Below are 22937 nucleotides of genomic sequence, written 5' to 3' on the forward strand. Positions count from 1 at the left end.
TCTGTGCATGAACTATAGCAAAAAGAGGCGTGTACGCCTCAGTCCGAGGCGCGCCTCGCCTCAAGGCGTGCGCCTCAAGGCCTATGAGGCGCATGCCTCATGGGTGTTGCGCTTTATACCTGCGCCTCAAGGCACAAAGGCCCTCGCCTTGAGGCGAGGCACGCTTTTTGCGCCTTGAGGCGCGCTTTTAATAACACTAACTAAAACCCTTTGCGTTTCATCTTTGATAGATCTAACCATACCCAGATCCCTCGATTTCCTATCTCTCATCTTTGCAAGCCTATAAATATCTTTCTCGCCCTCTTTGGTATCCAACTTGTCATAAATCTCTTTATATACCTTATCCCTCGCGTTTCAAACTACTTTTTTAGTTTCCTTCTTTGCTATCATATACTTCTCCAAATTCTCATTATCACGACTCTTACTTAGATTTCTATAACACTCTCTTTTAACCTTAATAGTTAATTTGACATCCTCGTTCTGCCATGATGTATTCTTACCTAGCGGTGCACCACCTTTAGACTCACCCAATACCTCCTTAGCCACCTTTCTCATGCCACCCGCTATCTTATTCAACATTGATTCTTAATCCTCCTTGAGACACCAATTAGCTTCCTTAACTACCTGCTCTACAAACATTCATTGTCTAGCTCCTTTCAGTGCCCACTACTTAATTCTAGGATCTATCCTATGTCCATCCCTTTTGCGGCATTTTCTAATTCTAAGATCTAAAATTAAGACTCTATGTTGTGTAACTACACTTTCTCCCGGTATAACCTTACAATCGATGCAACAACCTCTATCTCTCTTTCTAAGTAGGAAAAAATTTATCTGACTCGTATTAACCCCACTTTTAAAAGTTACTAGGTGAGACTCCCTCTTCCTAAACCAAGTGTTTGCTAAGATTATATCATAGGACAAACCAAAATCTAAAATCCTTTCTCCACTTTCGTTTCTTTCTCCTATACCATAGCCTCCATGGATACTCTCAAATCCATCCCTACTAATGCCTACATGTCCATTAAGGTCACCGTCGATGAAAAACTTTTCCCCATAAGATATCCCTTGTACTACTCCATCTAAATCTTCCCAAAATTGACGCTTAATGGAATCATCTAAACCTACTTGAGGTGCATAAACACTAATAATATTAATAATATTCATACATAATACTAATTTAATAAGTAAAATCCTATCACCCTTCCTACGGACCTCAACTACATTATTTATAAACTCACGACTAATAACAATCCCTACTTCATTCCTATTTATTCATGTATACCAAATCTTATATCCCCAAGGTTCTATCACTTTTGCTTTCTTACCTACGCATTTGGTCTCTTGTAGACATAAAATATCAATTTTTCTCCTACACATAACATCTACTAACTCTAACAACTTACCAGTTAAAGACCCTATGTTCCAAGTGGCTAATCTAATTTTATGGTCTTGAACTATCTTCTTTACCCCCACCCATCCAAAAAAGTGAGGGAACCCTTGCCTATTTGACACCACACCCGGGCACCGGTGTGACGCGTCACTTCTGGGTGACGACCTAGCAACCCTTGCCCATTTATCACTACCTCCGGGGCTATAGAGTACAACACATCGCTCAGTAGGAAACGCCCCAACAAAATTCTCATATTGGTTCATATTCATAGGGTATGACTAAGTTTTTATGTTGGTGTCACTGGCCTACCGCAACCCTCCTTTATTCAGGCTTGGGACCGGCGCAATGTAAATGCACAAAAAAAAATGTGCTGCCCCATATCCTCAGATGACACCTTTTTGATTCAGAGTGTGGGCCTCAGAAAGCTTGGCCGGTTCTTCGGCTGAATCAGACAAAATCGGATCAGGTGCAATCACATTGCACAAAACCTAAAAGAGCTCCTAGATGGCTCTGCCTCTCTATGTCGGCCATAGCCATGGTTTTCATATATAAGCAACCTTGAGGATTAGATTTATTCCACAACTAATTAGAGATAGTGCACCATTAAATTCAATAAGCCCCTCCATAACTATTTTTTAGGTTACATCATAAAAACATATAATTATATTTCATAATTTGGCTTAATAAGCCCACCATTAGGTTCTTCCTCTTATGAGACCTTATGGCCATATTCAGATCTTGTATAACATCTCCCACTTGGTCTTATGGTGCGAACATTAGCATTATAAGCATTTTTCGCACATCAAGTAGATGATTTTCATTTATACTTCAGTTCTATTTGACTCACGTCTTGCAAAGACATTTTTAGAAACTACCTTCACTTCAAAATACCACAAAGCTCAAACGCTCTCCTCACCCACAGCGAATGGTGTTTGGTCTTCGCCACCGTGAGTCCATATCTGTTGCCACCATGAGTCCATATCTGTTCCACCACTCTATAATGCATTGTGCAACATGTTACAAAGCAAAAGCAACAAAAGGGCCCACTACCATGAGATGAGACCATTTTATCAACTTGCAACACAGCTCATAAGTTGTTGGTCGATGCCAATTTCATGAAAGTATGGCAGTCTCCACACACACGAAGGTTCTTCTTTATCCGGATTGGAATGCCAACAGGAATGCTTATGAGACCAAAAGCAAGCGCCACCTTCTCGGTGTGGTGCCTCAGTAACTTCTTGCATTCCTCCCCGACTTGATGTAGGTCATGTTCAGTCTCTGTTCTGTAACCAATCACCTTTATCTCTTCAGTCAAATCCTCCAGCTTCTTGTAGATCTCATCAATTCTTGTGGTATCTGTCTCCAACAACAAATGTATGCACTCTATCATTGACTTCAATCCAACTCTTTCCCTGCTCCTTGACTCCACCTTCCAACTTCTTCCTTGCTTCTGTATCATCCACCCATCTTCCACGGGCAGCATAAATATTTGATAGCAAAACATGGTTCCCAGCATTCATGGGTTCTAATTCCAATAGACGCTGTGCAGCAATTTCTGCAACTTGGATGTTCCCATGGATCCTGCATGAACCCAGTAACGACCCCCACATTGATGCTGTGGGCTCAAATGGCATCTTCTTGATCAAGTCTTCAGCATCATAAATCATCCCCGCCCAGCCAAGCAGATCAACCATACAGGCATAGTGATGCACATTTGGTTCTACATTGCAATCTCTGATCATCAGATCAAAATAACGACGACCCTCATTCACCAACCCCCACGCCCAAAAACAGAGAGAACAGAGACGTAGGTTATCCCATTTGGATAAATACCTGACTGTTGGATCTTTTCAAAAAGAATCCTAGTCTAACTACAACTAGCATGTAGCGAGAAGCCAGAGATCATTGCATTCCATAAGACAATATTCTTCACAATGCTTGAAAATACACAATAAGCTTCCCCTATGAAGAAATTTGAGCTCATACCAGTTCTAAGAATCAGCGTGTGAATCTGATTGCCTTCTATTAGAGCAGATAAGTTTGCACATGCACTGAGAGCAGCTGATGGTGTTAATTTTGTTAGTTCTAGCCCCAAGATTTTGAGCACTCTGCAACCATTCTAAAGCCTCTTCATGCATATCATTCTGCACATATCCAGCTATCATTGAACTCCAGGTAACATCACTTCTTTCAGACATATCTTCAAATATAAAATATGAATCTTCTACTAAATTGCACATCAAGCAGTGCTGTACCAACATACACGTTTGAATTGAGTGCAGTTTTAATTACATAAGCATGCAATCATCTGCACTCTACAATCTTTGCAGCACATGCACAAAAAATACTTGGAAGTGTAAACTCACTATGCAGCATTCCTTCTCTCCGCATTAATATGAAAAGCTTGAGAGCCTCTTCTTTCTCTTGATTTTGGGTATGAGCACCGATCATAGTAGTCCATGACACTACACTTCGTTCAGGCATTATTAAAAATACCTCCTTTGCATGATCAAGGAACCCACACTAGGAGAATATGTTGATCAGGATATTTGACATCAGTGTGTCCATTTGCAGATCGGCTTTGATAACCTGTCCATGGCAGGTCTTCCCTTCTGAAATAGATCTCTTTCTTAGACAGGTCTGCAACAAATGCTGCAAATTCAACCTCACCAAATCTTTTTCTGCAACTACAGTGCAATTTATTATGGCCTCTCCTTCCAATTTTCCATGGGCAGAGGTAGAAAGCCATCTCCAATGCATAGAAACATGGTTATAGAGCTGCCTCTGTTGTAAAGGCAAATGGCTTATGATCTAGCTTGCTAAATGTAAGTCATGCCCAATTCAAAGGCATCTGATAAAACCAACGTCATTTTCACATTTGATAATAGATAACTGGAATTTGACTAAAAGATGATCTTCAAGTTCATTAAAAGTAAGACGTTCACTGCTGGATATATTACAAGATACCTATTTGAGAGTAAAGCATTCCTCTCAGTGTAAAATCAAGATGATTTTCTCGATGTACCCTTTTTTTCACTCCATAAAGATTCCTTAATCTCTCTTTCTTTCCATCACTAGCTGTATCCCTTCTTGGTAGCCTTGTATAAAATTTGTTAGTGCATCTCTGTATACAGATGCCCTAGTCATGTATAATCTCTGTAGAGCAGGCCCTCCATTCCTCTTCTTGCTGCCACAGCTACTTATTTCCACCCAATAAAATATGAGAGAATGTTCAAGTCAAAAAAAAAAAAGAAGCAAATAAAATATGAAAAACAAACAGACAGGGAAGATAACAATGAAGAATAAGCAGTGTGGATTCACAGCCGGCCCTACTCTATAGAAGTCAAGCCCCTTCATGTTCCATGCACCAAAAAGTAAAACTTACAACCAATCAACAACATCAAAACTCCATTAAACCACCTCATTTTATTTTTTACATGTTTTTGAAATTGATATGGAAGAAAATTATGCTCTATCAATTACCATGTTAACACCTACATAACGAAAGATAAAAATGGCTCACGATTAAAGAAACATTAACACATATCATGTGGTAGAGAGTTCCATGTAGATATATCACAAAAATATTCATGATGCAATGGATTTCAGCAACGTTCTGTTTGGAGGCAATCGTCAGAGAGAAGCTGGGAATCCCCAAGGCAATTTTCTGTTTGGAAGAATAGAGAAAAGGTTTCTGGGAATGTTCAGAGTGCAGATGACAGTGCCATTTCCATAAACCGAATGCCACCAAGGGAGGTGGTAATTTGCAACTACCACACTGGTGACTATCTCTGACAGCCTATTGCGGTCTCCGGCAATCCTCCAGCTACCGCTTCAAATATGTTGGAAGAGCATTAGATAATGTCTGCTACCACTTTAAGTGCATTGGGAGAGCATTTGACGATGTGCCAAATAGCTTTGGATACACTTGGTAAGTACCTGGCTGAATTTTGTTGGGAGCTCCCAAACAACACAATAAAACATGTTAAAATCTTTATTTCTTAGTGGATTTCATGGTTATCTCCCCAACCACCTTCAACTACTGGCTCCCAAACAGAGCCTTCTAGTAAGTAATTATAGTTGGAAATATGAAGGCCATTCCACGTGAACTACACTAGGTATTGCAATTTTTGTTCAAGCTCAATCTGCTCCTAGATATGACAGTTTATTTATTGCCTGAACATGCAAATATGCTTTCTTTCGGAGCAACTAACATTAGCATCAGAATAATGATTATATGAACTTGCATCATCACCTTTCCTCTATCAGACTTCTCATTTTCATGCTAAACGCCAACACATACTGGTTAAAGAAAACATACTTTATGAGAAATAAAATGTAAGAATACACATACTTAAGAAGCTGCTTTTGTAACAACCGCTCCCAAACAGTGGATTAAGAATTTTTACTGCACAAGGTCTCACAAGGATACACATACTTAGGATGTGAGCTGTCTTATGTTCCAAGATTGAACAAGTGCCACCACTTTCTTCTCTGGATGAGGGTTGGTGTCAACAGGTCGAGCATTGTTTGCTTCTCTTTTACTGTCAAAGGAACACCTCTCATGAGGTATAATGCCATGATGTGCACATTTGTCCTCTGTCTATGCCTCTGGAATGCCCAGATGCCCACAGCCGCCCCAGCTACCGCAAACTATCCAGGACACCAAGAAATTAATGCAATGACATTAATTGCTACTATAAGGAAAGTATATTTGCATATATACTGTTAGCCCTGTAGGATTCCATATACCGTTATTGTTCTTTATCTTATTGGTGCCATCCTCTTTAACATGGTTTGGTTATGCTTGGATCATATGAAAAAACAACCACAATCAATGCAGTAAACAAAGAGAATGGTGCAGACGTTAAGACACGGAGACAGACACGATATGGTACTTGGTATGACATGAGACACGGATACAGCTATATATATATATATATATATATATATATATAACATGCCTAACTTTTGGCCTATTTACAAACACATGCCTAGTTAACAAAACAGTTCTCAAAAGTCAGGCATGTGTTTGTAAATAGGCCAAAAAGTTAAGCGTGTTTTAATAATTTTTTCATATATATATATATATATATATATATATATATATATATATATATAGGTAACACAATACTCTCTGCTTCCGTACAAACTGAGTCTGTGACGGGCTTTGTCATTCTTTCTTAAATCTGACTGTAAAAATGTGTTCTACATCTTAATTTTATAGGAATCTGCTATTGCATCGTTAGATTGGGACGTGGGTAGGCTTTTATAAGGATTGAAAATCAGCAGTCAAAATTTTCATGAAAAAAAAATCATGTTTTTTTTTAAAAGAAAGGAATAAAAGAATGTTTGAAGATACAATTTAATCCCCACAAGCCATACACCACAATATTCATGTCAATAAAAATATTGACTAGAATTGTATGAAAAGGTGGAAACTATCTTGGATCAGTACATAGGAATTGAATCAAATGGAAATCCAATTTAGACTTAGAGTGTGCTGCTCACAAATTCCTAGGGTCTATGTACTCGCTTGTGCAACCTCTAGTCCCATTGATTTCTTACACGTTAATTAATTCCTTGATTGTTCTCAAGAAAAACCAAAGTTCAAAAGACTATATGATGGTGTAGTAACAAACAAAACTTTTTAGAAGAGGGCAGAGGAAACCTGAGAATTATTTTTAGCACTGAACATTTAAAGGAATTCATCAAAAATGTCTAAGGAAGTACAGTTTACAGAATTTCCTAAAAAGATAAATAGCACATGAACAGACATTAAAACAATCAATAGTTTCAATAAAAAAATGAGGTTGGAGAGTTAATAAGTACCGGAGACAGCCAGATTGCAGCAGTCTGAAGGTCAAAACGTGGAGCATAAAGTACTGTTTCACCAAATTCTTCTTCAAGGTTTTTATAAATTTCTTTATCAGACTTGCCTGCCTTAATTTCATCCCTGATCAGCTGCAGCAAGTTAAAAATGTCAGCCAGGATATGCAAAATGTATATATTAAAACTCAAAAAGACATTCACGGTAACCTATAACTAAAACATGCTTCTATTCCAGGTATTGCTCCCACCAAAATGCTTAGGAGGATTAAGTAGGAGAACTTTACCTTCCTAAGGAGAATTGCAATATCTGCCTGTGAGTCTTCTATGGATTGGCTTCCACACTCTGTGCAACGTACATTGTGACTGATGTTCCTAGCCCGAGTTTCAATTATTTGTGCCTTCTTCGCTTGATCCTCTTGACTCTCCATTGTTACAGGATCACTAAATGGGGAAATGACAAGGTATAACATTAATTGTTAAATTACATCCAAAAATTGAAATCTAAATGAGTGTGATAATCACTATTACTATTGTATGGGAATATCGCGTTCATTTAGAACAAAAAAACCCTACAAGAATGTCTGAGAGTGATTATACATTCTGATCCAATTGCTCAAATTTGTTGTCAAAAAGATTCATGGATAGGCTAATATCGGGAACTCGAACTTTGATGACGAATGAAGTGAGCTCAGGTAGGCCAAGTATTGCAAGCAGCTCAGCTAGATGGTCATATTACAGAGACTGTGTATCAAAATACGTAAAGCTTATACCATTTTACCAAAAAAAGGCCACTACCCTAATTGAATGATCCTCCTTAGGTGTCCTACACTCACCCTTTTAAAATTTACTAAATAAAATAGTAGGCTCAAGGTCAGTTTAGCAGATTTTGAGATTTACCGAGTCACAACGAAGTTGAATTGAAATGAGACTGAACTTGGTTCAAGGTTGGGACATGTTTGGTTCTGGAATTTTGGGTACCAAACTGACATTGAATAGCTCAAGCTGGTGCTCAGCTGTAACTAAACAGCCCTACACTCCAGGGCTTTATGAGGCTATTCAAGTACATAGGAAGCACACCCAAGTCTAAACTTTGTGGAATCATGAATGAACATAATGATGATGATGATGATAACAAAAAAAAAAAAGTCAAGGGTTTGAGGTGAGTTGAGGTGGTCTGGTATCCACGAGGTGAGTCCTAGGTCTCAAAGAGGTGACACATAAGCCTGACAAACAACTAATTAAAATATTAAAAGGTAAGAAAAATAATCCAGATAACCAATCAAGAAGTAATGAGTATAAATCTCTAATTAACAACTCAATATACTCATGACAATCAAATTTCAATGAAGAACTATTGACTAACAGTTCAACTTCATAATGAGAAGCGATGAAATTAGAAGAGAAGAAAAAACAAATTGCTTAGGATTATTACACACATTATATATAACATATATATTTCAATTATTTATTTGGTTACAGAATTAAGTAGCAACTTGAACAAGGAATTGGCAAATCTAGCTAACTCGTTTTAAAAAATTAGATGAACAATGAAAGAATATTTAACTACAAATGCAAGAAAAAGAAAAAAAAAATCTTGGCACTATGAAGGACAGCTCTGCCTTGTCTATCAAAGGCTTTTATTGTATGCCAAACCATGATTACGTTAAAACTTTAAAAAGGCACATGATGTTTTTTTTTAAAGACACCTCATATACCGTATGAACTTATTTTATATTTAAAAATGTCTTTTCAGAGGGCACCTAACCAGTTTACAATAATAATAAAACAACCAAAGTTTTATGTATTTTCAAAAGTACATATAAAAAATTTCTTTGCTTAATCAAGGAATTTACAGTCACATTTCATTAAAACTGCCATTAAATGCATGGTACAGTTTATCTTCTCCTATTCCCAACCACTCTTCATTATCTTATAAAAAAAATTCTCTTTGCATGAGGGTGCCTTTCTCCCTTCTCCCACTGCTCACAACAACGTTTCATATAGAAAATAGTTGGAGTACAGAGAAATGAAGATGGAAGAGAAAAGAAAGGATGAAGATTGCACTGACACACACACACACACGCAGAGAGAGAGAGAGAGAGAGAGAGAGAGAGAGAGAGAGAGAGAGAGAGAGAGAGAGAGAGAGAGAGAGAGAGATTAGGCCAGCATAATACAGAACAAGAAGCAAATGTAATATTATCACAACCAAGTCCCCCCTCATGCACATCAAACTGCACCTCTAGAGCACAACAAACTTGAAATGGTGCATGTGTGGTACTCATGAATCCCAAAGAAACCTGAAAGGAGAATGACTTTTTCTTGTTTTCTTTTTAGGTATTTCATCAAACACTTAGCATGCAATCTCATTTTCACTCACAACAACAAGAACATGTTCATCAACAATCAGTTAGATCCTCGCCGGAAAGAAACAGAAACAAAACAAAACAAAACAAAACAAAACAAAAGGCTCAACATAAAAGGTGAATCAGTCGACACTTGACAAACATGTGCTATTGCCAACATCAACTTACAATCACCAATAACGGTGGATGCTGTAGAGAGTCGCCAATAAGCCCCACAAGGTCTATAAATCCCTAAAAACAATTTCAACAGCCAATCATCACATCACATGCATAACATCTCCCACTCCTTGGACCAGGAAGCCCCTGTACCACTCTCACGTTCGGTGCAGTCCCATCCCACCCATTCACTCCCTTGCATTCCTTCTCAAAGCAGAGAAAAGGTAACCCAAGATTCAAGCCTCCATAGAAATGCTGCAACGTATCCACATTATTCAGTTCGTCGCCTACTTAAATGCAAACGGAAACAGCTAAATACATGGGAATTTGGAAACAACCAAAAACTGCAAGACCTCCAATCCTAAATCTGACCCATTTGCATCCCTAGTTGGTAGGACAGGAGACCTTTTGTGTATTAACTGGTTTGATTTTTTTTTTTTAATTTCAAGCCTATGGTCAAAAGTCGAAAATGAAGGTCCTACCAAACACGTTCCCCTTTTTTGCTTTTTCTCGAATATATAGGGTAACTTATCTTCCATGTGCCGATAAAGTTTTCAGCACAATTCAAATATCTCTCTATGCTTTGTTCAAAAATGTGTCGACATTTTATTGTGGTTAATAAAAAAAAAGCCTAGGACAGTTTTGACATTAAATTTACAGTAACATTTCAAATATACATTAATAATTTTTTTCCTTTTCCTCTCCAAAGTCCGTTTCTCTCTTTTTCATAATTTATACCCACTTGTTGAATTTACACCCACTTGTTGTGGCATGGGGATATTGTTGATCTTTTAAACGTTGTAAATAAAAAAAAAATAGTAAAAAAAGATATCAAATCAAGGCCCACCTAATTCATAGGCCTTCCAAAGCTTAACCTTAACTAACCGAACAGAGGGTGTTTAAGCTTAACTCATTTCTATGGCAAGACAAGCCGAGCTCGAGCTCTTGGTGAGCCAATCTAAAGGAGTCGAGTTTGAGTTGAATCATTTTGAAGTATTGCTCCACCTTGAAGATTTAACTCGTGGGATCCTCTCTACCAAATGTTGAAAATGTGCATAATCAAATCCCAAAATTTGAGCTCCAACTGATGTTGGATCAATTCTCAGCAAGTAAGTCTTTCCGATGCAATTGTACAGGAAAATTTCTACTAGTGCAATGCTGAAATTCACTTTTCTACACAAGATTTGGGTGATCCACGGCTGGAAAATTCGTCTCTTCACACTATCAAATGTGTCTACAAGTGATTATAGATATGGAAGCTTGGTCTGACCTCTTAAAGGCAAGAAAGCACTCTGATTTACTCTAATATATCCCTTAAGACAAACTAGTCACTGAAAAATCAAGGAACTCGCTAGAATTTCACTTCTATAATCTCAATTTCACAAATCTCAACTCCACAACACCGGTTTACTCTTAAAATGTAAGTTTCAGACAATGCATTTTCAGATCTGATCATGAATTGGAAGTCAATTCGCATGATTAACCTGAATTTCTCCACAAACTTCACTACCGATTTTGAGATATACTCAAATTCATCAAAAGGATTTTAATGTTGAAAAAGAAAGATCTCATTATATAAGAGTCAATTTCACACCAAATTTGAAGAATCTTGATGGATCAGTTATTGATTTCTTCATTTGATGTCGATCTAGTGAGCTTCACCTCTAAAACGTGTAGATCTGATGCTTGCTATCAATACTCACATGAAATCTAATTAATTTACGTGAAATTAGACTAGATCACAATTTGGTTGGCATTTTGGGTTGAATTTTGCCTAGAAATGGAATTTGGTAGGGTTTTTTGATACAACAACAACAACTACGCCTTCATCCCCAAAAAAATGGGGTCGGCGATATGAACCAAAAAAGAAAATCATTTCGGGTCTTCCACATGAATCCTTCTCCTCCAATCATTTCTATCCAATGCCATGTCCTCGGTGAGGTTCAAAGCATTCATATTCTTTCTTATCATCTCCATCCAAGTCTTCTTAGGCCTACCCCGACCTCTTTTAACTAATATATTATCCCATTTTTCCATCCTTCTAACTGGAGCATCATTAGGCCTTCGCCGAATATGTCCAAACCACCGTAAATGATTCTCTCTTATCTTATTTTCAATGAATGCAACGCCTACCTTCTTACGTATCTCCCTGTTTCGAATCTTATCTTTTATTGTATTTTCACACATCCATCTAAGCATACACATCTCAGCTACACTCATTTTTCGAATATGATGTCTCTTGGCAGCCAAACATTCCGTACCATATAGTAAAGCGGGCCTAATTGTCGTCCTATAAAACTTTTCCTTCAACCGCAATGGCATTCTACAATTGCACAACACTCCAGTTGCACTTTTCCATTTCATCCACCCAACCTTTATCCTATGATTTACATCTCCATCAATTTCTCCATTCTTTTGAATGATAGATCCCAAATATTTGAAATAATCATCCACCGATATTTCCCGCTCGCCAAGCTTCACTACACTCCCATCACTACTTAGTTGCTTACTAAATCGACATTCCATATATTATGTCTTACTCTTACTCAACTTAAAACCTTTGGCTTCCAATGTCTGTCTCCATAATTTTAACTTAGCATTAACCCCAACTCTAGTCTCATCAATCAAAACAAAATCATCAGCAAACAACATACTGTTAAAATGTATCATTCAACATTTGTAATATTATATATATTTTATATATATAAAGGATAATACATATTCATATATGGTATATATGCATATGTATTATCTTAATTATATATAAAATATATATTTCTCTATTTATAGGCATATGGGTAGTTTAGACATTTCACAGTTTTACGCATATTCCATTTGGAATATGTTTGTAATTTTACTTTTAATTTTTCTTTTTTTATTTTTCTTTTTTTTGTGGTTTGCGCCACCTAGGGAGGCTCCCCAAAGAGTCATTGGGGAGCCCCCAACGGTCACAAATGTGACCGTTGGGGGCTCCCAACGACTCCTTTGGGAGCCCCCTAGGTGGCTCCTCTCTTGTGTTATAAGTAGGGGTCTCCTCCTTGTAATTCCTTGACTCCTTGGAGGAGCTTATGCTCCATTGTATAGGGTTTTTACCCTCTTCTTCCTATTTCTTCAATAATATTCAACTTATGACTTTAAGTCATATTTATCCCTTTTATGGGTTTATGTATTAGCACTTGATGTGCTTGTGTTGTTCCCTTAAGTGGGTATATTCGCACTTAATGTGCATGTGTATGGGTTCATTATCGAACCTAAAATATTCAAAGTCACTTTCTAACATGGTATCAGAGCCCGATTACGATGGGGTTGTCTCTTGGCGCAACGGAAAGCATGGTGCTCAAGAAATGGTGAAGTATTCATTGTTCCTTCTCTTTTTTAGAAGTTTTTGGTATGTATCTATTTTCTTAACATATTATGCATTTTGAAACTATTTTTCTTGCATATTTAGTGTTTTTTGATAGTTGAATCATTTCCTTTCACATTTCGTGTGTTCGTATATTTTAAAATATCTATTTTTAAATTTGGTGAACTTGTTTATTGTTCAAATATATAATTCTTGGCTATCAATTCCTCATCTCATATAATAGTAATTTATGTTGTTAAAATTGTCTTCAATTATGTGGGATTTATGATGTTTACATAAGTATTTCATGATTGACCTATAAATTACCTTTTAAAAATTATATATGATGTCTTGATTAATGATCATTGTTTAAAACCCTTTTCTCTCAGATAAAGTCTAATTTGTTTTGAGTTCCTCTCTTGTTTATGGATTTTAGTGCATGTTTTTTTGAAAAATCTTGATATAATTCTTATATAAGAATCTCTCACATCTTTATCTTTGTTATGAATCATAAGTAGTTCTTGTTAATGATAACTATTTATGAGAACTCCTAAAGATGTTTCAATGTTTTTGGTTTATTTAAAGGATTTTTGAAAAATTGTTTGTGATAAATAGGTTGTTCGAACCATTGAAAATGATCTTTTAAAAGAATTTCCCACACTATATAGAATGCATAGTGTATCTATTGCATCCTTTGGTATAAAAGATTTCATTTATTTTTTGATTTTCTTCTAATGATGCAAACGTATTTTGTTTGTATTTTTCACATAAGGTTTCAAAAACCTCTTGATTGTATCTCTAAGGATGCCTACATTGGCCATAATACGGTCTTCTTTGTCTTAAATTGCATTAAAACTTGAGAGTCTCAAGCATTTGCATCTTTTATGAAATACATGCATTATTGCATGTTTGATATTATTACGTTTTCGTATTTTGTTCAAGTATTGTGAGAGTGTCTTCGTACACTTCTTTTATAAAATATTTATGCTTGTATGCGTATTGTCTATTCATAAACATTTTCACATAATACTCTCTTTTCAATAAAGAGATGTTCTTATTGCCTTCTTTAGGGCTTGTGTTTGTGTTTATCCCTTAATGGACTTATAAGATTGTTTCTTTTAAAATGCTTCCGTAATATCTTAATACATGTCCTAAATTTGCACGTTTAAGATTATTGCCATTTTGTATCTTGGTATACATATAATTGCAAATTATAAAGACTTGATTTGTTTCTTGGATTATTCCAAATCCTTTCTCACACATGACATAGCTTAAATATTTCATGTTGTGTTTATTAAAGTTTTTTTTGTATAATGATCATAATTGAACATAATTTCATATATATGCATCATTATTGGTATATGGCATATTGTTGTGATTAATTATGTTGGACCTTTGAATCGGCCCTCTTTGTAAAAATCACATATTTGGAAAATGATTTCCCTAAGGATTCATTGCCTTTTTATGGCATTTTATCTTCTATCCATCACATGTTTTATGATGCATCAATTTCTTTTTTTATGGCCTTATTGTTATATTAGAGATGATTGTTAAGGTGAGTTATGGGCACCTTGTGTTATGACATTTTAGATTGTCCACTTGTCATATTATAGATGGTGGTTGAGGTGAGTTATGGGCACCTTGTGACTCTAAAATGATTTGGTATATGATCTCTAATTATGAGTGTGTCACTCTTTGTTATGTCATTTTAGATTGTCAACTTGTCATATTATAGATGGTGGTTGAGGTGAGTTATGGGCACCTTGGGACTCTAGAATGATTTGGTATATGAGTGTGTCACTAGTTTAATGTTGGCCATTGATCTTATGGATGCTCTTATTTATATATAAATGTGATGGATATATGATGTTTGAAACCTTAAAATGTCTTAAGGTATATTAAAATCAAGGTTTTTGGGATTATTGCCCAACCTTTTATTGTTTATGGATCTTATGAGTGCATTTGCACATTTGTGTTTTGTGCTTTTGTGCACAAGTGTTCTTAGTGTGTGTATATTCACACATTTATTTCAAAATATTGTTGTTATGGGTATTCTTTTTGAAGGATATCGTTCTTTTGATTCAAGGTTTTATTTATATGTTTGTCATTACAAGTTTTATTGCCTCAATAGTCTTCTCCTTTTATAACCATTATCTAAGCGTCATCATATGTAGACAAGGATTTTATTACACCTTTGTGTGTTGGTAGCCCTTTGTTGGCTTTTGCTCTCTTGATCTAGTAGTTGAACACACTTGTCTTGAGTGTTATTTTATGTAGACAAGGCACGTTGATTCACACCATGGTGTGTGATTTTAGTCTATGTTGGCATTTGTGTCATTGTTCTAGTCGCTGAGATGTATGCCCATGGTTGGCTTATTTCACTCATTTCAAGTGCCATCTTATGTAGACAAGAGATGTATTGTGTTTTTAGCCCATGGTTGGCTTGTTACTCTTGTTCTAGTAGCTGAACATACTTGGTTTTGAGTGTATTTTTACGTAGACAAGAGATGCTTTTGGTCCATGGTGGCGTGTATTCTCTTGCTCTTGTCGTAGATGCACTCATTTCAAGTATTATTATATATAGACAAGAGGTTCTTTTGCATACCTTTGTGTGTGTCTTTGGTCTTTAATGACATTATATTTATATTCTTGATCTAGTAGCTTATACACTTGATTTATGGGTTTTGGAGGACTAATGAGGTAGTTGTTTGTAATGGATGAACTATTGTTGAAATTTGCAAAATTTCATTCATGACTTGTGTTTTAAGATATTCAAGTGAATCATATCTTTGATATGCATATTTTAAAATCAAATTGATTTTTTGGTATTTAATCTATATATTAAGTGCTTATGGTTTTTTGGCCACTTTTGTATGCAAAATGTGTTTTTTGTCAATTGAGTGAGATTTTCCTAAATGGGTAAGATTCTCTACTCAAATAATACTCTTCGTTTTGCCTCGTAAATGGATTTAAAACCTTGTGAACTTTTGTGTTTATTTTGTCTAAAGTATGCTTGGAGACTTCGTTTCTCTTGTTTGACACTTCATTACATGTTTGGAGCATGTTCATTAATGATTTCTTTAAGTATTAATTCATTTCATGATAGTATATGCATATGCTCTTTATGGCCTTTTAGGCTCTCATTCAATAAAGCATATGTAACTTATGCCTTTTCGTAGGCTTACTGTGGTGTCCCTTAGGGGACCATTGTGTTATTCCCCATTATGGGGTTATGTTTGTCCAATGTTGGACCTTATGAATGCATTATGCATTCTTGCAATTCATTTCCGCATAATTTGTTTCCGCTCACTCTTTAACATGATGTATGATTTTGAAACTTTTGTTTTCTAAATTTACTTTTCATGCTAAAATAATTATCCTATCATGTGCTTCAAATTTCTATGCATAAGTTATATTTTTGCACCATTGTTTTGCGGATGTGTCATCCGATATGGTTTCAAGTGCAAAGATAAGAGGAAAAGAAGTACCTTGGATAAATTTTCCACTTTGTTAGGAATTATCCTATTATGCATAAATTTTGCACCTTGTTAGGAATGTTCCTTTTTGAGTAAGTGCAAAGATATTTTTTACTTGTTCTTTGTTGTTGTTCCTCAAGATCTTGAAGATAAGAGGAAAAGAAGTACCTTGGATAGATCATGGAAGGTGCTCATCGTTAAAGACGTTGGAGGAAGACATTTGCAATGACATTCGTACTGAAGGCTCTTGAAGCCTTGAGATTCTTCCTCTTGCTTTCTTCAATCTTTTCGTTCCCCCACGCAAAGCTTGAGGGGGGGTGTTAAAATGTATCATTCAACATTTGTAATATTATATATATTTTATATATATAAAGGATAATACATATTCATATATGGTATATATGCATATGTATTATCCTAATTATATATAAAATATATATTTCTCTATTTATAGGTATAGGGGTAGTTTAGACATTTCACAGTTTTACGCATATTCCATTTGGAATATGTTTGTAATTTTACTTTTAATTTTTCTTTTTTTCTTTTTCTTTTTTTTGTGGTTTGCGCCACCTAGGGAGACTCCCCAAAGAGTCGTTGGGGAGCCCCCAACGGTCACAAATGTGACTGTTGGGGGCTCCCAACGACTACTTTGGGAGCCCCCTAGGTGGCTCCTCTCTTGTGTTATAAATAGAGGTCTCCCCCTTGTAATTCCTTGACTCCTTGGAGGAGCTTATGCTCTATTGTATAGGGTTTTTACCCTCTTCTTCCTATTTCTTCAATAATATTCAACTTATGACTTTAAGTCATATTTATCCCTTTTATGGGTTTATGTATTAGCACTTGATGTGCTTGTGTTGTTCCCTTAAGTGGGTATATTCGCACTTAATGTGCATGTGTATGGGTTCATTATCGAACCTAAAATATTCAAAGTCACTTTCTAACACATACACCATGACACATTTTCTTGAATTGATCTCGTAAGCTCATCCATCACTATAGCAAATAGGAAAGGGCTTAATGCAGATCCTTGATGTAACCCAACCGTTATAGGAAAATTTGTTGTCACCCCTCCACAAGTGCGGACATTGGTTACTACTTCGTCATACATATCTTTAATTATATTAATGTACTTGAGAGAAACGTTTTTCTTCATCATTGACCACCAGAGAACATCCCTAGGTACTCTATTGTATGCCTTCTCTAAATCAATAAAAACCATATGCAACTCTTTGTTCCTCTCTCTATATATCTCAATAAGTTGTCTAAGAAGATGTATAGCTTTCATAGTTAATCTTCCAGGCATAAAACCAAATTGATTCTCCGATATCATGACAGCCTTCCTCAACCTATACTCAATCACCCTCTCCCAAAGTTTCATAGTATGACTCATGAGTTTTATACCACGATAGTTTGTGCAATCTTGTATATCACCCTTATTCTTATATAGGGGCACCAACGTACTCTTCCTCCACTCATTAGGCATCTTATTTGTCCGCCAAATCTTGTTAAAAAGATTTGTCAACCATTTTAAGCTTTCCTCACCCAAGCATTTCAAAGCCTCGATAGGTATACCATCAGGGCCAACTGCCTTTCTTGATTTCATTTTCTTCAAAGCCTTTGCAATTTCTTTCTTTTGAATCTTGCGCATGAAGTCACGATTCATCTCATGAAAAGGAATGTAGAAGTCTCCAAGATCCTGAGTAAGACTTCCATTAAAAAGCTTATCAAAATAATCTTTCCATCTCTCCTTAATCTCCTCATCTTTGACTAAAACCCTTTGCGTTTCATCTTTGATACATCTAACCATACTCAGATCCCTTGATTTCCTATCTCTCCTCTTTGCAAGCCTGTAAATATTCTTCTCGCCCTCTTTGGTATCCAACTTGTCATAAACCTCCTTATAGACCTTATCCCTCGCGTTTCGCACTACTTTTTTAGCTTCCTTCTTTGCTAACATATGCTTCTCCAAATTCTCATTACCTCGATTCTTACTTAGATTCCTATAACACTCTTTTTTAACCTTAATAGCTAATTTGACATCCTTGTTCCACCATGATGTATCCTTACCTAGCGGTGCACCGCCTTTATACTCACCCAATACCTCCTTAGCCACCTTTCTCATGCAACCCGCTATCTTATTCCACATTGATTTTGAATCCTCCTCGGTACACCAATCAACTTCCTTAACTACCTGCTCTACAAACATTTCTTGTTTAGCTCCTCGGTAGGGTTTTTTGATATTTTTTATATTTTTATGTAGGATGAGGGTAGATCTAAGTAAGATGATGATAGTAGGGAAGTGTATAGAATTAGAGGCTCTGATATCAAATGAAAAAGATCTAGAAGTAGGATAGAGTTTTGGAGGAAATAGAGTTGGTTTTGAAGGGAAAAGTTGGTAAGAAAGCTTCTAGTGGTTGGTTAAGCTAGATGGAAGGCTAGAATTAAGTGTGGATAGAGATTGATGGTATAGATGTGAAATTTATTCTCTTAACTCAAAAGGGATCTAGAGCTAAGAGCCCAATTTCAATGATTAAAAGTGAGGATGCTCCCTAAGCCAATCTCAAGAGAGAGAGAGAGAGAGAGAGAGAGAGAGAGAGAGAGAGAGAGAGAGAGAGAGAGATCAATTTGATTATGGTTCTAAGACAATAAGCTACATCAAAGTGTCCACCTACTTATAAAGAGGTGAGATAAGCATGAAGTATAGATCCTAACACTCCTATGGATCCAACTCAATACAAAAAATCCCCAAAATGCCCCTCAATTACAAGAGCATACCCAACCCAAAGTAGAAGAGAACTCAAATCTCAAACAAGTTGGTCGTCTCCTAGGGGTGTGCATGCATCACAATCATTACTTGAGCTCGCTTGAGTTTGATTTGAGCCAAACTTGAACAAGGCTATTCAAGCTTGGCTCACGCTTGACCCTCTATTTTTTGCATTGAGCTGAGGTTTTGTCCAAGCTCGGATCAAGCCCTAGTCGTCGGTTAACTTGTTTGTGAACACAATGAAAGTTCACCAGTGCACTCCAACCTTCGGTAACGATGTTGAATAGTATTTGGGATATTGGATTTCCTGCCTCAATCCCCTTGGCAAAAATGCCATTACTTTGAATCATAGTAACGACATCGCCTATATATAAGGAAAAAACTTGATACATAATGATACTTTCAAATACCTTGTTGATATGAAAAATATAGGCTCAAAAAAACTTATCACGATATCTAAAGTAAAGTTTCTATGTATTTTTGCCGATATTTACCTATTTCAAAATTTTGTTGATATTTTGTATAGATTCAGCAATCAAACTCATGAGTTTTTTTTATTGAGAATTATTCAAAGATTGGGATTCTTATAAACCCTCACTTGGTTCAATTTCTCTTTTAAAATTTATTTTCTTGCTTACCTTTTTAATTGTCAAAATTTCCATTAAACTTTTTTTAATTTATAATATTAATAGTAAGCTAAACTAAACACATAGTATGGATGTTCTTATTTAAAACAGTAATAAATATCTTTTCATTCTTTAATTATAAATTTAATTTTATTATTAATAAATACTAAGTTATAGAAAATTTGGCAATATATAGCCAATATATGTGCGATATGCGATATTGATATATATTGGTCTGTGACAATGCTTCGAATACAGAAGAGCAAGAAGCTCCACTCCACTGAGTTGAAAGCTTTCATGATATCTGGTTTTAGGATGAAAGTTGAATCCTTCCTTTAGGAGAAAACATATGGCTTCATTGGCTAGTTATAAACCTTAAATATGCCTGCCTAGTATGAGAGCTGTTTGATTTGGTGAAAGGATGGGTTGTATCAACTTTCAAATATCTTTTATATACCATTTAACAAGGCTATGGGGCAGTATCTTGTAATATTTTCAGCCTCTTTCACTTTTGGAATCAACATCAGAGTTGATCTCTCAATCTTTTTAACAATTTACTTGTTTCTGTAAAATTTTCTTGTTATCTCCATTATATCAGCTTTGCTCATTCAATAGAAGTTTGGAAAACTCTATCGGAAAGCCATCTGGGCCTGGGGATTTGTGCTTAGCTAAACCACATATTGCCCTCTTAGCTTCTTCCTTTGTGAATCCAAGAATGATCTTTGCTAAGCTGTGATAATGTTGAACTGGAGTTTTAAAATTTGTATTGTCATTCAGGCACTGCAGTAAATGTTTCCTTGAAAAAAGTGTATGCACCTTCAAGGACTTTGTCTGCTTCACAGTATAGTAAGGGATGGAACAAAACAAAAGACCGAGTGTGTCAGTTTCTCTCCTTTAAATGGTTTCATTATACCCGCGCAGAAGAGTATGATTTTAAAGGTTTTTGTTTTTTGTGGACGGTGTAAAAGATCTCAGCTTCCTGTTCCTATCTATTCCTGGGGATGAAGGTTTCTGTATTTGACAAAAGGTCTTGTTTTGTTATTCAAGAAAAGTGGTCATGGACTAAGATACGAGAGGGTGCTCCCGGAGTACCTACTCCCACCTAATAGAAGCTTTAGATTGTCAAATTTCTTGAACTTTTTCAGTTGATCAGAACCTCTAAATACTGTATAAGCATTATTTAGTAGAAAACAAGTTTTGGATCATATGATTTTAGGATATATGTATGTTTTTTAAGACCTTTAAAAATCAATGGATGGCTCACAAGGTATCAAAATTTCATAACTTAAAAAATCTTATTTTTATGTCCAAAAAACATGATCCAAAGCATGATTCCTATCAAATAAACTATGTTGAGTACACCATAAAGTTTAATTGAGAAGATACAACCAACAACCATGATTTATAGTATGTGGGAGTAGGTACTCCCGGAGCACAGTAGCATTACTCTTTATCTTATTGGCATCCTGAGTGTGCTTTGGCAACAATAGCCGTGACTATCGGCATTTTTTTAATGCAAAAAGAAACGTGAGAAATTGGCGAGCCAATATTTCTCACGTTTCTCAATTTTCTTTGTTAAGAATTTTTTATTTTTTAAATAATAAAAAAGGTGTTGAGAATTTTTAATTTTTAATTTTTAATTTTTAATTTTTATGTTAATCAATTTTTAATTTTCTTTTGTAAAAATTAATTACAAATTGGTTTTTATTCTTCTAATCTTTTGCCATATTTTGCCCCCCCAAAAAACGAGGTTTATAAAAACTTTCAAATTACCACGAGATTTTTAGCTGCAACTGTTTGTCACTATGTCAGCGTACAGACCTTGATCACCTTAATGAGAGTAACTTGATATTCAGGACATTTCTAGGTCTATCCCCAAGTCTTGTAACCCAAAAGTTTTGGTTTTTTAGCAGCCCAGTTAGCTAAGTTGACCTGCCTGTTTTCAGAAACTTCAACTGTGGGTTGCTTAACACATTTTAGCAGATTTTGGAGCTCACCAGTTTTCAGATCAGCCGTTTCTGTTGCTTGTTAAGCTTGTTGGTCTGGTTAACAGATGGAAAAGGGGTTTTTGCACTGCCTTCTAGGGATGTAAACAGGTCTGATTCATTCGGATGTAGGCATTACTGAATCTGAATATTGACTAATTGGATTTTGGAGCATGATGGAAAAATGTAATACCTGATCCAGATATGACTATCTAAACATATACATTTTATTTATATTTGGATTCAAACTTCGGGTTGGGATTCAGTTCGGATTCAGATGTGAAACTGAATACTGAAATTGGATTAGAATTCGATTAGAGGTCCAAGTCCAAACCACATCAAATCTTTTGACGAATCTTTCCCTTCCACATATAAAAAATTAGTGTTTGTCAAGCATGGGCTTCAGCATATGAGTTTTTCTCATGCAGATGCCTCTAGGCCTTTTTTAGCAAAGAAGGAAGCTAAAAAAGTTGTTCGAAACGCGAGGGCTAAGGTATATAAGGAGGTTTATGACAAGTTGGATACCAAAGAAGGCGAGAAGGATATTTATAGGCTTGCAAAGATGAGAGATAGGAAATCGAAGGATTTGGGTATGGTTAGATGTATCAAAGATGAAACGCAAAGGGTTTTAGTCAAAGATGAGGAGATTAAGGAGAGATGGAAAGATTATTTTGATAAGCTATTTAATGATAGTCATGCTCAAGATCTTGGAGACTTCTCCATTCCTTTTCATGAGATAAATCGTGACTTCATGCGCAAGATTCAAAAGAAAGAAATTGCAGAGGCTTTGAAGAAAATGAAATCTAGAAGGGCAGTTGGCCCAGATGGTATACCTATCGAGGCTTGGAAATGCTTGGGAGAGAAAGGTTTAGAATGGTTGACAAATCTTTTTAACTTGATTTGGCGAACAAATAAGATGCCTAATGAGTGGAGGAAGAGTACTTTGGTGCCTTTATATAAGAATAAGGGTGATATACAAGATTGCACAAACTATCGTGGTAT

General features: G+C 35.9%; 1 protein-coding gene across 1 annotated transcript; it reads right to left on the reverse strand.

The window, feature by feature from the left end:
* Positions 1-5699: 5699 nt before the first annotated feature.
* LOC149839342 (cytochrome c-type biogenesis CcmH-like mitochondrial protein) lies at positions 5700-9857 on the reverse strand. The gene is made up of 4 exons (XM_090002483.1): positions 9754-9857; positions 7507-7663; positions 7223-7354; positions 5700-6043 (listed from the first exon to the last, which is right to left on the reverse strand). Exons 2-4 carry the CDS (start codon positions 7648-7650, stop codon positions 5846-5848), a joined length of 474 nt encoding a protein of 157 aa, XP_089858609.1. The 5' UTR covers positions 7651-7663; positions 9754-9857; the 3' UTR covers positions 5700-5845.
* Positions 9858-22937: the final 13080 nt, after the last annotated feature.

Source organism: Nuphar pumila, chromosome 4 (assembly GCF_984573655.1).
Source record: "Nuphar pumila chromosome 4, dmNupPumi1.hap1.1, whole genome shotgun sequence".
In the NCBI taxonomy this organism is placed as follows: domain Eukaryota; kingdom Viridiplantae; phylum Streptophyta; class Magnoliopsida; order Nymphaeales; family Nymphaeaceae; genus Nuphar; species Nuphar pumila.

Bases quoted from the DNA above. Each gene is read 5' to 3' on its own strand.
- LOC149839342 (XM_090002483.1), bottom strand. From the start codon at position 7,650: ATGGAGAGTCAAGAGGATCAAGCGAAGAAGGCACAAATAATTGAAACT. The intron at 7,355-7,506 runs GTAAAGTTCTCC...AACTTGCTGCAG, and splicing joins TTGCAATTCTCCTTAGGAAG to CTGATCAGGGATGAAATTAA. The intron at 6,044-7,222 runs GTACTTATTAAC...TGTCCTGGATAG, and splicing joins CTGCAATCTGGCTGTCTCCG to TTTGCGGTAGCTGGGGCGGC.